The sequence below is a fragment of the Macrotis lagotis genome, chromosome 8, assembly GCF_037893015.1.
Source record: "Macrotis lagotis isolate mMagLag1 chromosome 8, bilby.v1.9.chrom.fasta, whole genome shotgun sequence".
Taxonomy (NCBI): Eukaryota; Metazoa; Chordata; class Mammalia; order Peramelemorphia; family Peramelidae; genus Macrotis; species Macrotis lagotis.
The window spans coordinates 53289779-53301930 of NC_133665.1; the positions used below are offsets into that span (position 1 = coordinate 53289779).

Genomic DNA, 12152 nt, shown 5'->3' on the forward strand with positions numbered 1-12152 from the left:
TCGTATTCCATCTAACACAGGACTCCCAATTTTAACTTTTAAAAGGTTTTATTGAAACAATAGACAATATGTTTTGATTTGCTATTTCAGTGAGAGCTCTGTGGTAGTTCAGTTTACTAAAGCATTTAGTAAACCTATAGGGGTTCACATAAAATTGCACTGCAGGCTAAAGTCCGTGAGTCGTATTTAGGACAGCCCTGCTTTATCATGTTCTGTTAAAAAAAAAAAAAAAGAAAGAAAGAAAAGAAAAGATGTGACCAGACGAACCTTCACTAAGAAAGCATTGGGTTAAACTCACTGAGGAAATTGAGCTGTCATTTATGGTGTCAGAACTTTTATTATGTCAATAACAGGGCCTGGGAATCTAAGACTATATTTTTATATAGGAAAGTATGGCCATGCTGATTACTTATATCTAATTGAACTTACTGTTTAAATTGTCCATTCTGTTTGATTAAATGCTTAAAGTAATTAGAATTTAAAATAATAGGTTGCATGACTTTTCTCTAGCATTATAATACGGCTTCACTTTACTTCCTTTAGCAGATCACTCCTGACATTGCTTAGAAAATAAAAAAAATATTTGTTTTATGTCAATAAAATTTATAGCTATTAGCAGATGTCTGGATACCAAAAAGACAGTAGACCAACAAAAAAAAAAAAATCTCAGGAGTCTTTCTTCCAGAACTGAGTGCCTTTCTTCCAAAAAAGCTTATACCAAATTTAGAAAGAATATCTAGTTTAGTAGCCCAGTGACTGCTGCTGTACATTCCAGTTGTTGGCAAAATTTAGCAACAAAATCCTCTTCTTGGATGTGTTCTTAGTACCAGAATTCTGCCTAAAGTAAGAGATGAGGTTAATGACCAATTTATCTCACAAATTATAACTGAAGGGATAATTATTTTGCGTTTATATCTATGCTTACTCAGAATTGTGTCTTCTTGGTAAAATTTAGCAGTTCATTCTTTTTGGCAACTGGTTTGGTTGAATATTTATTTTTTTTTATTATTTATTGTGTTTGGCTTGGTAACCCCAAAGTACTTGATACAAATCAAATATACCTTTTCTTGGAAACTAGGATGGATGAATGTAATCCATGAAACCAATTTATGTTCTTGAGTGATTTTCTTTTCCAGTAAAGCAAAAAATACAAATAAGGCACAGTAGAAATTTCTCCTTCAATATGTATCAGAAACAAATATTGGGAAACATAACTCTTCTAGGAAGAGGCTCATTTTATACTTTATTCTTCAAAGGACCTCAAAACTCTTTACAATATTTCAATGTCTTTGTTTTCCCACATCTGACTTCACCCAGCTTCACGTAGAGAAATTGATTTCCTTGATCAGGCACCAAGAGGAAGAGTAGATTGGTGGGCATGGACCAGCCAAACTTCTCATTAGGCTTCTTTCATTACATGTAAGTTATAACCTCTTCTTTGGCAAAACCTTTTGGCCTTCCTATTGTTTTGTTGTAAGTGAAAGTATACACATAAGTTCTAATCAACCTCTCTTTTGTTGAAATTAATGAATACTTCTCATTCAGAGGGTGTAGTAATATATATTCTTTGTGTCCTTTTTTCAAAGTAGCCTTTGTGTCAATAAAATAAATGTTTCCCTGTACAACTTTTCCTGATATAGAAGAAATCTGCAAATCATATAAGATTTGTTGATATAATTTTAAAAACCTCTAGGTTTTTCCATTCAAGAGTGAGAGGTTTAAAAATCTCCTAATGCTGATACTTTTATGCTGTTGGCTAAATGTATCTTCACATTTGGAAGTTTGCTTTTCCCTGGAAAATTTATTTGATGAATACTATTATATTGCTTCTAAAACTTGTGTTGATATCTTTTGTTGTTATCACTTCTCTAAATATGTCCTTTTTCAAAGAGTGAAAAGTGTGTTTCTTCTTTAGGACCAAGCTTAGTGATTATAGTTACACAGCATTTGAGGGTTGTTGGTATTTTTGCTTTTTTATTTATTCTTAACATTTATATTGTTTTCTTGATTCGGCTTACTTTACTTTGTATGAGTTCATATATGTTTTCTCATACTTTACTCATACTTCTCTATACTTTTCATAGTCATTCTTATGATACAACAAAATTAAGCTGGGCAGCTAGGACATGAAATTAGATAGATGAATGCTGAACCTGGAGTCAGGAGGACCTGAAGTTCGAATTTGACTTCAGACACTTACTAGCTGTGTGACTCTGGGCAAGTTACCTCAACCCCTTTATCTCAATTTTCTCATCTATAAAATGAGTTGAACAAGGAAATGGCAAATCACTCCAATATCTTTGCCAAAAAAAAAAAAACAACTCCATATAAGGTCATAAAGAGTTGAACTAATTGAACAGCAAAAAAATTGAACTTTATTTTTATATTTATAAAAATGGTTTTGATAAGATTTGATACTTTGACAAAAAAATTTAGTTACCACTTTGGGGGAACTTCTTTGCTTAGCAGGGGGCTTCATAAAATGACAGATTTACAACTAGAAGGGATATCAAAGATCATCTAGTCATGCACTGTTTAGGAACTGAGATCTAAGAACTGAGGCCCAGAGAGATTAAATGATTTGCTTAAGGTGACTTTTGTAATAAATAGGAGGAATGGTATTTGACCCTAAGTCTTCTGACTCCAAATATAGCATTTTCTGCTATATCTAAACAAAATATATCAATTTAAAAAAAAAAGAAAAAAATTTTCTTATAGTTTCTTCCATTCTGTGATTTGAGTTATTTAAATTGATACCATCTTTTAAGGACACATACATGTTTGGGGTGAGTTGTAGTTACCTAAACTTTATTTTACCTTTACAAAAGTCACTTCTTCCAATTTCATAGACAGGGATATACAAGTAATTTGTGAACATTTTATTTTTATTTTTTTAAATTTATTTTTATTAAAGATATTATTTGAGTTTTACAGTTTTCCCCCAATCTTGCTCCCCTCCCCCCACCCCACAGATAGCACTCTGTCAGTCTTTACTTTGTTTCCATGTTGTACCTTGATCCAAATTGGGTGTGATGAGAGAGAAATCATATCCTTAAAGAGAACAGAATTCTCAGAGGTAACAAGATCAGACAATAAGATATCTATTTTTTTCCTAAATTAAAGGGAATAGTCCTTGTACTTTGTTGAAACTCCACAGCTCCTTATCTGGATACAGATGGTACTCTCCTTTGCAGACAGCCCAAAATTGTTCCCGACTGTTGCACTGATGGAATGAGCAAGTCCTTCAAGGTTGAACATCACTCCCATGTTGCTGTTAGGGTGTACAGTGTTTTTCTGGTTCTACTCATCTCACTCAGCATCAGTTCATGCAAATCCCTCCAGGTTTCCCTGAAATCCTGTCCCTCCTGGTTTCTAATAGAACAATAGTGTTCCATGACATACATATACGACAGTTTGCTAAGCCATTCCCCAATTGAAGGACATTTACTGGATTTCCAATTCTTTGCCACCACAAACAGGGCTGCTATGAATATTTTTGTACAAGTAATGTTTTTACCCTTTTTCCTCATCTCTTCAGGGTATAGACCCAGTAGTGGTATTGCTGGGTCATAGGGTATGCACATTTTTGTTGTCCTTTGGGCATACTTCCAAATAGCTCTGCAGAAGGATTGGATGAGTTCACAGCTCCACCAACAGTGTAATAGTGTCCCAGATTTCCCACAACCCTTCCAACAATGGTCATTATCCTTCCTGGTCATACTGGCCAATCTGAGAGGTGTGAGGTGGTACCTCAGAGAAGCTTTAATTTGCATTTCTCTAATAATTAGTTATTTAGAGCATTTTTTTCATATGGCTATGGATTGCTTTGACCTCCTCATCTGTAAATTGCCTTTGCATATCCTTTGACCGTTTGTCAATTGGGGAATGGCTTTTTGTTTTAAAAATATGACTCAGTTCTCTGTATATTTTAGAAATGAGTCCTTTGTCAGAATTATTAGTTGTAAAGATTGTTTCCCAATTCACTACATTTCTTTTGATCTTGATTACATTGGTTTTATCTGTTCAAAAGCTTTTTAATTTAATGTAATTGAAATCATCTAATTGGTTTTTGGTGATGTTCTCCAACTCTTCCTTAGTCATAAACTGTTCCCCTTTCCATAGATCTGACAGGTAGACTAGTCCTTGATCTTCTAATTTGCTTATAGTATTGTTTTTTATGTCTATGTCCTGTAACCATTTGGATCTTATCTTGGTAAAGGGTGTGAGGTGTTGGTCTAATCTAAGTTTCTTCCATACTAACTTCCAATTATCCCAGCAGTTTTTGTCAAAGAGGGAGTTTTTATCCCAATGGCCAGACTCTTTGGGTTTATCAAACAGCAGATTACTATAATCCTCTCCTGCTTTTACACCTAGTCTGTTCCACTGGTCCACCACTCTATTTCTTAGCCAATACCAAACAGTTTTGATGACTGATGCTTTATAATATAATTTTAGATCGGGTAGTGCTAAGCCACCCTCGTTTGCACTTTTTTTCATTAAGCTCCTGGCAATTCTTGACTTTTTATTTCTCCATATGAATTTACTTACAATTTTTTCTAACTCATTAAAGTAATTTTTTTGGAATTTTGATTGGTAGGGCACTAAACAGATAGTTTAGTTTTGGTAGAATTGTCATTTTTATTATATTAGCTTTCCCTATCCATGAGCAGTTGATATTTGCCTAGTTATTTAACTCTGATTTAATTTGTGTGAGAAGTATTTTATAATTGTTTTCAAAAAGATTCTTAATCTGTCTTGGCAAATAGACTCCCAAATATTTTACACTGTCTGAGGTTACTTTGAATGGGATTTCTCTTTCTAGCTCTTCCTGCTGTTTCTTGCTAGACATATATAAAAAAGTTGAGGATTTATGAGGGTTTATTTTATAACCTGCAACTTTGCTAAAATTGCTAATTGTTTCCAGTAGTTTTTTAGATGATTTCTTGGGATTCTCTAGGTAGGCCATCATGTCATCTGTGAAGAGTGAGAGTTTTGTCTCTTCCTTCCCAATTCTAATTCCTTCAATTTCTTTTTCTTCTCTAATTGCTGATGCTAACATTTCTAATACAATATTGAATAGTAGTGGTGATAATGGGCACCCTTGTTTCACCCCTGATCTTATTGGGAATGCCTGTAGCCTCTCCCCATTGAATATAATGCATGTTGATGGTTTCAGATAGATACTGCTAATTATTTTAAGGAACAGTCCATTTATTCCTACACTCTCTAGTGTTTTTAATAGGAATGGATGCTGTATTTTGTCAAAAGCTTTTTCCAGCATCTATTGATATTATTATATGATTTTTTTTGTTAGTAGCATGTGGTCTTTATTAATGCACTTGTTCCCAGTCTATTCCCAAGTTCAGGTCACTAATTGACACCCCTGGAAATCAATGGGTGATCAGTAGGATCAGGAGGCCTTATGGAGTAAGCCAGGAAGCATTATGGGCTTAGATGAGAGATCTTACTCAGTTAACATATCAATCAGCTTCAGAGAAGCTGTTCTGAAGTTCATTCTTCTTCTTTTTGCCCACTGATTAAAAAACCACTTATTTCCCGAGGTATATAAAATTAATAAGTTGGTGGGTTGAAAGGGACTGGTATAGCTTGTACAATCACATTCTTTCTGCATTTCAACAGAAGAACTGATTTTAGGACAAGGCACATTCAGGTATATAAATCAGTTTCTTTAATCTCAGTCCCCACCTTCCGGAAAGGAAAGTTAACAGCCACTTCCCCAGAAAAGCAGATTTAACACAGCCTGGGGAATCAATACTGATGTAATGAAATGACGACTCTTTCTGATTGTCAGCCCTTAAATAAAACAGGTTCACTTCCCAGCAGTGAATGCCTGAATTCCTGTGATAGCTCTCCCAAGGATCAGGGCATGAATGTCATGAGTACCTTCATAAGTGTTCACAGCTTCCAGGTTCATGACGTGCCAGATCACATGATACTCATCAGAAATCCCATTCCCACCAAGCATGTCATGGGCCTTTCTGGCAATATCAAGGGCTTTGTCACAATTATTCCTCTTCAGCATTGAAACCATTTCTGGAGTTGCCTTGTCCTGGTCTTTCAAGCACCCAAGTTGGAGGCAAGCCTGCAGGCCCAGGGTGATCTCTGTGAGCATATCAGCCAGCTTCTTCTGGATGAGTTGGTTTTTAGCCAATGGAACCCCAAACTGCTTCCTGTCTAGGGTATACTGCCAAGCAGTGTGCATACAGAACTCTGCAGCACCCAGTGACCCCCAAGAAATGCCATATCGAGCTGAGTTCAGACAGCCAAAGGGGCCGGCAAGGCCAGACACATGGGGCAGCATGTTCTGTTCTGGCACTTCCACATCATCCATGAGGACCATTCCTGTGATTGAGGCTCGAAGTGAAAACTTGCCCTCGATCTTGGGGGCTGACAATCCATGCATCCCTTTTTCTAACAGGAAGCCTCGCACCCGACTGTCCTCACACACAGCCCAGATCACAAAAAGATCAGCTACAGGTGAATTAGTGATCCAGGTCTTGGAGCCGTTCAGAGTGTAGGTCTTGCTGTCTTGGTTGTAGTGGGCCTTAGTTTCCATACTTCCTGGGTCACTTCCATGATTAGATTCTGTCAACCTAAAGCAGCCCAGGATCCCCCCCCCCTTTGCCAGTCGGGGCAGGAATTTCTGCCGCTGTTCGTCAGAGCCATAGGCATAAATAGGATGCATGACCAAGGAGGACTGGACACTCATGGTTGACCGGTAGCCACTGTCTACACGCTCCAGTTCCCGGGCTAGAAGTCCGTAGGCTACAGATGAGGTCCCAGCACAACCATATCCTTTAATGATGGGGCCTAGGACGCCCAGTTCCCCCATCTCTGAAATGATCTCCCAGTGAAACACTTCATTCCGATTAGCCAGGAGGATCCAGGGCATCAGCTTTTCCTGACAGTAGGTTCGGAAAGTATCTCGAATCAGGATCTCATCAGGTGTCAGTTGTGCTTCCAGAAGAAGTGGGTCCTGCCAGTTGAAGGTGGGATGGGAAGCCCAGGTGGCGGCCTGGGCGCCCCGGGGCCCTCGTCGAGCCCAGCACTGGGCTGCAGATCCAGCTCAGCAGCCACCACGTGGAGATGCCCTTCAGCGCCATGGGCAGGAGGAGAGCTGGCGGCCTGCGGGCAGAGGAGGAGCCCGGGGCCGGGCGTGGGGCCGGGACACCGCTGCCACCCTGGCAGGGGAACACAAGGGCAGGGGGGCTTCCCGCCCACGACCTGGACCCCCGAGAGACCCCCGAACACGGCGGGGCCCACCTGACACTCCAAGACTGCTGATTATATGATTTCTGATAGGTTTGTTGTTGGTATAATTGAATATACTAACAGTTTTCCTAATATTGAACCAACCCTTTATTTCTGGAATAAATCCTACTTGATCATATTAGAACATTTTAGATATGCCAAGGGGAGGGGTGTGTGTGATAGAAGTATTAGCCTAGTTATCACAAGAAAAATTGTCTTATTGTGTATAAGTCTGGAGTGACTAAACCTAGTGAAAATGGCATAGGTAAATGTTTCTAAAAATATATGGTTCCATGAAAGATTTTGAAGAGATAAATCAAGCTGTTTTCTTTTAGTATGAGAAATAAATGTGAAATATAGATTTTTGACTGCTTATCATATTGTTTCATGAGTTTGAACATCTTGTCTGAGTTCATCATTATAGAATCTAGGACCATAGGAAGGACTTTGCTTGATAAGTCCATTGGTTATAGGAAGTGTTACTTTTCTTTTTACTTATTTTATAAAGTGAGACCCATCAAAATTTGCTTAAAACTTCGAACTATATGATTGTTCTTAAAAATGAAGTAAATAAGTAAACAGTGTAAAGCATTATGTTAGCAAAGAAAATGAATATGACCTTAGGCCTATTGGACTAAATATTGTGAAAGGTAAAAATCATGATTGAGCAATGAGGAGTAAATGAGGAGTAAAAGGGAAGAGCCCTAAAATTAAAAACTGCCGAGGAGTTTCTAAATTGACAATAAAGTACATATTTCTCAGATATTTCTTTTTCTGATGTCTTTGGACTGATTTCTGTTGATATCAAGAATATTAAGAGGGAGGGATGGTGTCAAAAAAAAGGAAGAAAAGCCTGGTATTAGAAGAAAAATAATGAAGGATCAATAATTGGATGATTAGAGTCAAAATATCCACCAGTGAAACTTTGTCATTTTGTCTTTTTATGCTCCATGATGCTCCAAACCTATATTCATTGGAGAGGAGGAGGAAAATAAAGGGAAGTATCAATTGATAGGCTCATCAGATTTAGAACTGTTTTAAAAGAAAGCTTATAGCTAATCCAGCTAAACCCTCATTATATAAATGAGGAAACTCTGGTCCAGAGAGAGGCACCAGCAGAACTAAGTCCTCTTAATTATTTCAGAGACTACTAAGATAAAATTATATCATCACAATTTTGCAGACCCAAGCAGAATGGCAATGCTTTTAGTAAACTTTGAATCTTGACTCTTTCTAGTTCTCTTGTGCTTCATTCTCTTCATTAAGATTTTTTATTCTCTTTTTTTGTTTTTTTTTTTAACAGGAATAGATTATAAAACAACTACAATTTTACTGGATGGCAGACGGGTCAAGCTGGAACTTTGGTGAGTTTATATTGATGAGCAAAATTAGTTGAAAGCTCTTCTGCCTGTCTTGGTGGCCAATATAACACTTTAAAAATTGAATGAGTTATGTATGTAAGGAAGGAAGGGAAACCTTAAAACATTTAACTATATATTCTAATTTCATTAGGTGATAAAAGTAAAGATAAGTATAAGATATGGGTCATTTATATATAAATGAACCCATATTTAAAAAGTCCCTATTTTTATTTTTTATTTATTAAATTTTTAGGTTTTTGCAAGGCAAATGGGGTTAAGTGCTTGCCCAAGGCCACACAGCTAGGTAATTATTAAGTGTCTGAAACTGGATTTGAACTCAGGTACTCCTGACTCCAGGGCCAGTGCTCTATCCACTGTGCCACATAGCCACCCCCAAAAGTCCTTATATTTAAAACATCACATGTAACAAAACCAGTTTTCAATGTTTATATTGTTAAGTTCCATTTTTCTCTTTAAAGTGGTGGGTTCCCCCTCCCCAGAATTCTAGATTTTTAGAGTTGGAAAAATCAAGTCCAGAGTGAGAGACAGAGACAGATATATCTTGGCATCTTTTTCATTCCTTCCCAGAGTATCATCTTGCGGGGGGGGGGGGGGGGGGACGCCTACTGATTTGTGCATTCATCAAGTTTTTGTACATTGGGGAGGCTAGGTGGCACAGTGGATAAAGCACCGGCCCTGGAGTCAGAAGTACCTGAGTTCAAATCCAGTTTCAGACACTTAATAATTACCTAGCTGTGTGGCCTTGGGCAAGCCACTTAACCCCATTTGCCTTGCAAAAACCTTAAAAAAAAGTTTTTGTAAATTAACAGACACTATTTCCAAAGACTAGTCTTTTATCACCTAAGAAAGTGGATATTTGTAAGGGTCTAGTTTCAGAACAGTTTAAGTGTAAATTTGCCTTGGAGGTCAGTCGCATCACCCAGACATCTGTATTTGGCATACTGACAATTTATCAGTGCCACTTGTTGGCCAATCCAAAAGTTTTTAGTTAGAAAAAGGAGGGAGAAAATTAATGTTATATTATTATTAATAATTAATTATTACTTTCTGATCTACACTTTTCCCTTTATTTCTTTGAAATTCAATTCCAAAAAAGTCAGTATTTGAAGGATAGGACTGAGTGATGAGATTTGCTCCTAGTCCTCAAGGCACATGGTCCTTAAATTTTCTGCCTGATGTCATTCAAGTAGGAGTGTCTAATTTCTGTTAAGTGTCATGTGATTGAGCTTTTGACTGGAGGAGGAACCCTTTGTCCATGGTCTTCTCCATTAGAGTTCAGAACAATCCAACTTAACAAGGAGAAAATTAGCCAGAGAAGTTTGAAAGGAGATGACTTTCCCTTGGTCTTATGTGTTTAGGTTGCTGAGTCTCATGATCGATTCATATCCTCTGGAGGAGCTAAAAATTTTTAGTTCACCTTCTCATTGAACACCCACCAGTCAGGGTTATTTTTCACTTGTCAGGAGACTTGTCTGTTGGAAGGGATTTTAGGACCTTTCACCTTGGAGTCTTTGGTTACTGAGAGAAATCATTGACCATCAATCTATTGATTGCAGATTAGCCTAATTAATAAAATTCATTACCATGAAAACTTTTTATTTGTCACAGGGGCTAGCATTCATTTAATCATTTTAATGCAATTTCATGTTTACAGAACAAAATTGTTTTATTCCTTTATAACACATATAGGTTGTGTTAAAAAAAAAGAAGTATTGCCAGACCATCACAGATATTTCATGGCAGCTTCTGAGAATGTGAACCATGGAGTTAGTTAGACTTTGAGTAAACTGTACTCCAGTAAGTAGCTGCTGCAGATACTACTGTCAGTGCTTTAAATAGTTCAGGCAAGAGTCAAACTTTAAAGGAAAGCAAAAATCTACAAAGAAAAAAAATTAATACATGTATTTTGTCTTAACTATAGTTTTAGTAGAAAACAATAAAACCTTTAAACTTTGTGCTAGTAGAGAAGTCATCCATCCTCTTGCCTCTAAACTGTACTATACCTCTCACTTAGTAATTCATAATGGCTTGTATGCATAATTTATAAAGTTTTCTCAAACTACCCCTGTGATAGAGGTGGTACAAATATTACTGACAGCATTTGTCTATTGACAAGATTTGCCATCTTTGACAAATAGACAAGAGCTAGTTACCATCCTTTATATAGAAATCTTTCCTATACTTAAGACTATATTTAAATCTTCTACCATAAAAAATTAAGATATAATAATAATAATAATAATGGTAATAATATCACTAATATAACTTTACAGTTTGCACAACGCTTTCCATATGTTATCTCCTTTGATCCTCATAATAAATCTATTAGATAGATAATATTCTTATCCCAATTTTACAAATGAAAAAATGGTGACTGAGAGTACTGAAGTACTTGCCCAGTGTCACTTGAACAGCAAGTGTCTGAGGAACGATTTGAACTTAGTTCTTCCTTATTCCATGTAGCCATTGCACCATTTATCTGCCTCTGATCTTCCCAGTTCACTGAGACAGAACCCTTCTACCTATTGAAAAAGAGAGACTAGCTGGAATTTTAGGTATTCTGTATAGTTACTTTTCTGAATTTTGTTTGCATTTCAGGGATACATCTGGTCAGGGGAGGTTTTGCACCATTTTCAGATCCTATTCCAGGGGTGCTCAGGTAAACTAATTTTTTTCTTGGCATTAATTTTCCAGTATTTTTTTTATCTGAATTTGTTAGCACAACTTATTAAGCTATTCCCCAAGAGATGAGTATCCCCTCAATTTCCAATTCTGTGCCACCACCAAAAAAAACTGTGCAGTTTATTTTTGTAGACTAGATTGAAGAAGGAAGAGATAAAAACTAAGGGAAGATCATTTGAAAGTACTAAAATAGCTTAATAAGTTGTGTTATGTGATTGTGTTGGAATACTATTGTGCAATAAGAAATGAGCAGGATTTTTTTTTTTAGAAAAATCTGAAAAGATTTGTATGAACTGATAAGTAAAATGAGGAAAACATTATGGACAATAATAGTAATATTATACAATGTTCATCTGTGAATGACCTGACCTTTGATACTGTCTGAGCATTTATGGAAAATTATGTCAAAATTTGGTTGCCCAGAGACGTTCATCAGTATTGTATGTCAATTTCATGATGGCCTGCATACCCCGGTTCTGGATAGTGTTCAATGCTCCTGAGATTTCCCAGTCACCAGTGGAGTGAAACAGTGATGTGTCCTTGTTCCCATACCTTTTAGCATGATGTTTTCAGCCATGATATCAAACGCCTTCACTGAGGATGAACGTGACCTCAAGGTCACCCTCCACACTGATGCCAAGTTCTTCAACTTGAAAAGGCCAAGACCATAGTTGAGGGAGAGTTGCCGCATGATCTGTTTGCAGATGACTGTTCACTCAGTGCACCTTCTGAAGCTAAGATAGAAAGTATGGATCAATTCTCTGCTACTTGTGCTCATTTTGGTCTAACAATTAATACCAAGAAAACACAGGTACT

General features: G+C 36.9%; 2 protein-coding genes across 2 annotated transcripts in view; one reads left to right on the forward strand and one right to left on the reverse strand.

Moving 5' to 3' along the window:
* The window catches only part of RAB40C (RAB40C, member RAS oncogene family), an 80577-nt gene that overhangs the window by 43325 nt on the left and 25100 nt on the right, over window positions 1-12152 (forward strand). Inside the window, exons 3-4 of the mRNA XM_074197059.1 lie at window positions 8576-8636; window positions 11253-11313. Coding sequence (XP_074053160.1) covers window positions 8576-8636; window positions 11253-11313 — 122 coding nt within the window. The remainder of the gene's footprint in view (window positions 1-8575; window positions 8637-11252; window positions 11314-12152) is intronic.
* LOC141495571 (glutaryl-CoA dehydrogenase, mitochondrial-like) lies at window positions 5295-7124 on the reverse strand. The gene is given in 2 exon segments (XM_074197057.1): window positions 5295-7048; window positions 7050-7124. Coding segments are annotated over 2 exon segments (1293 nt in total). The 3' UTR covers window positions 5295-5830.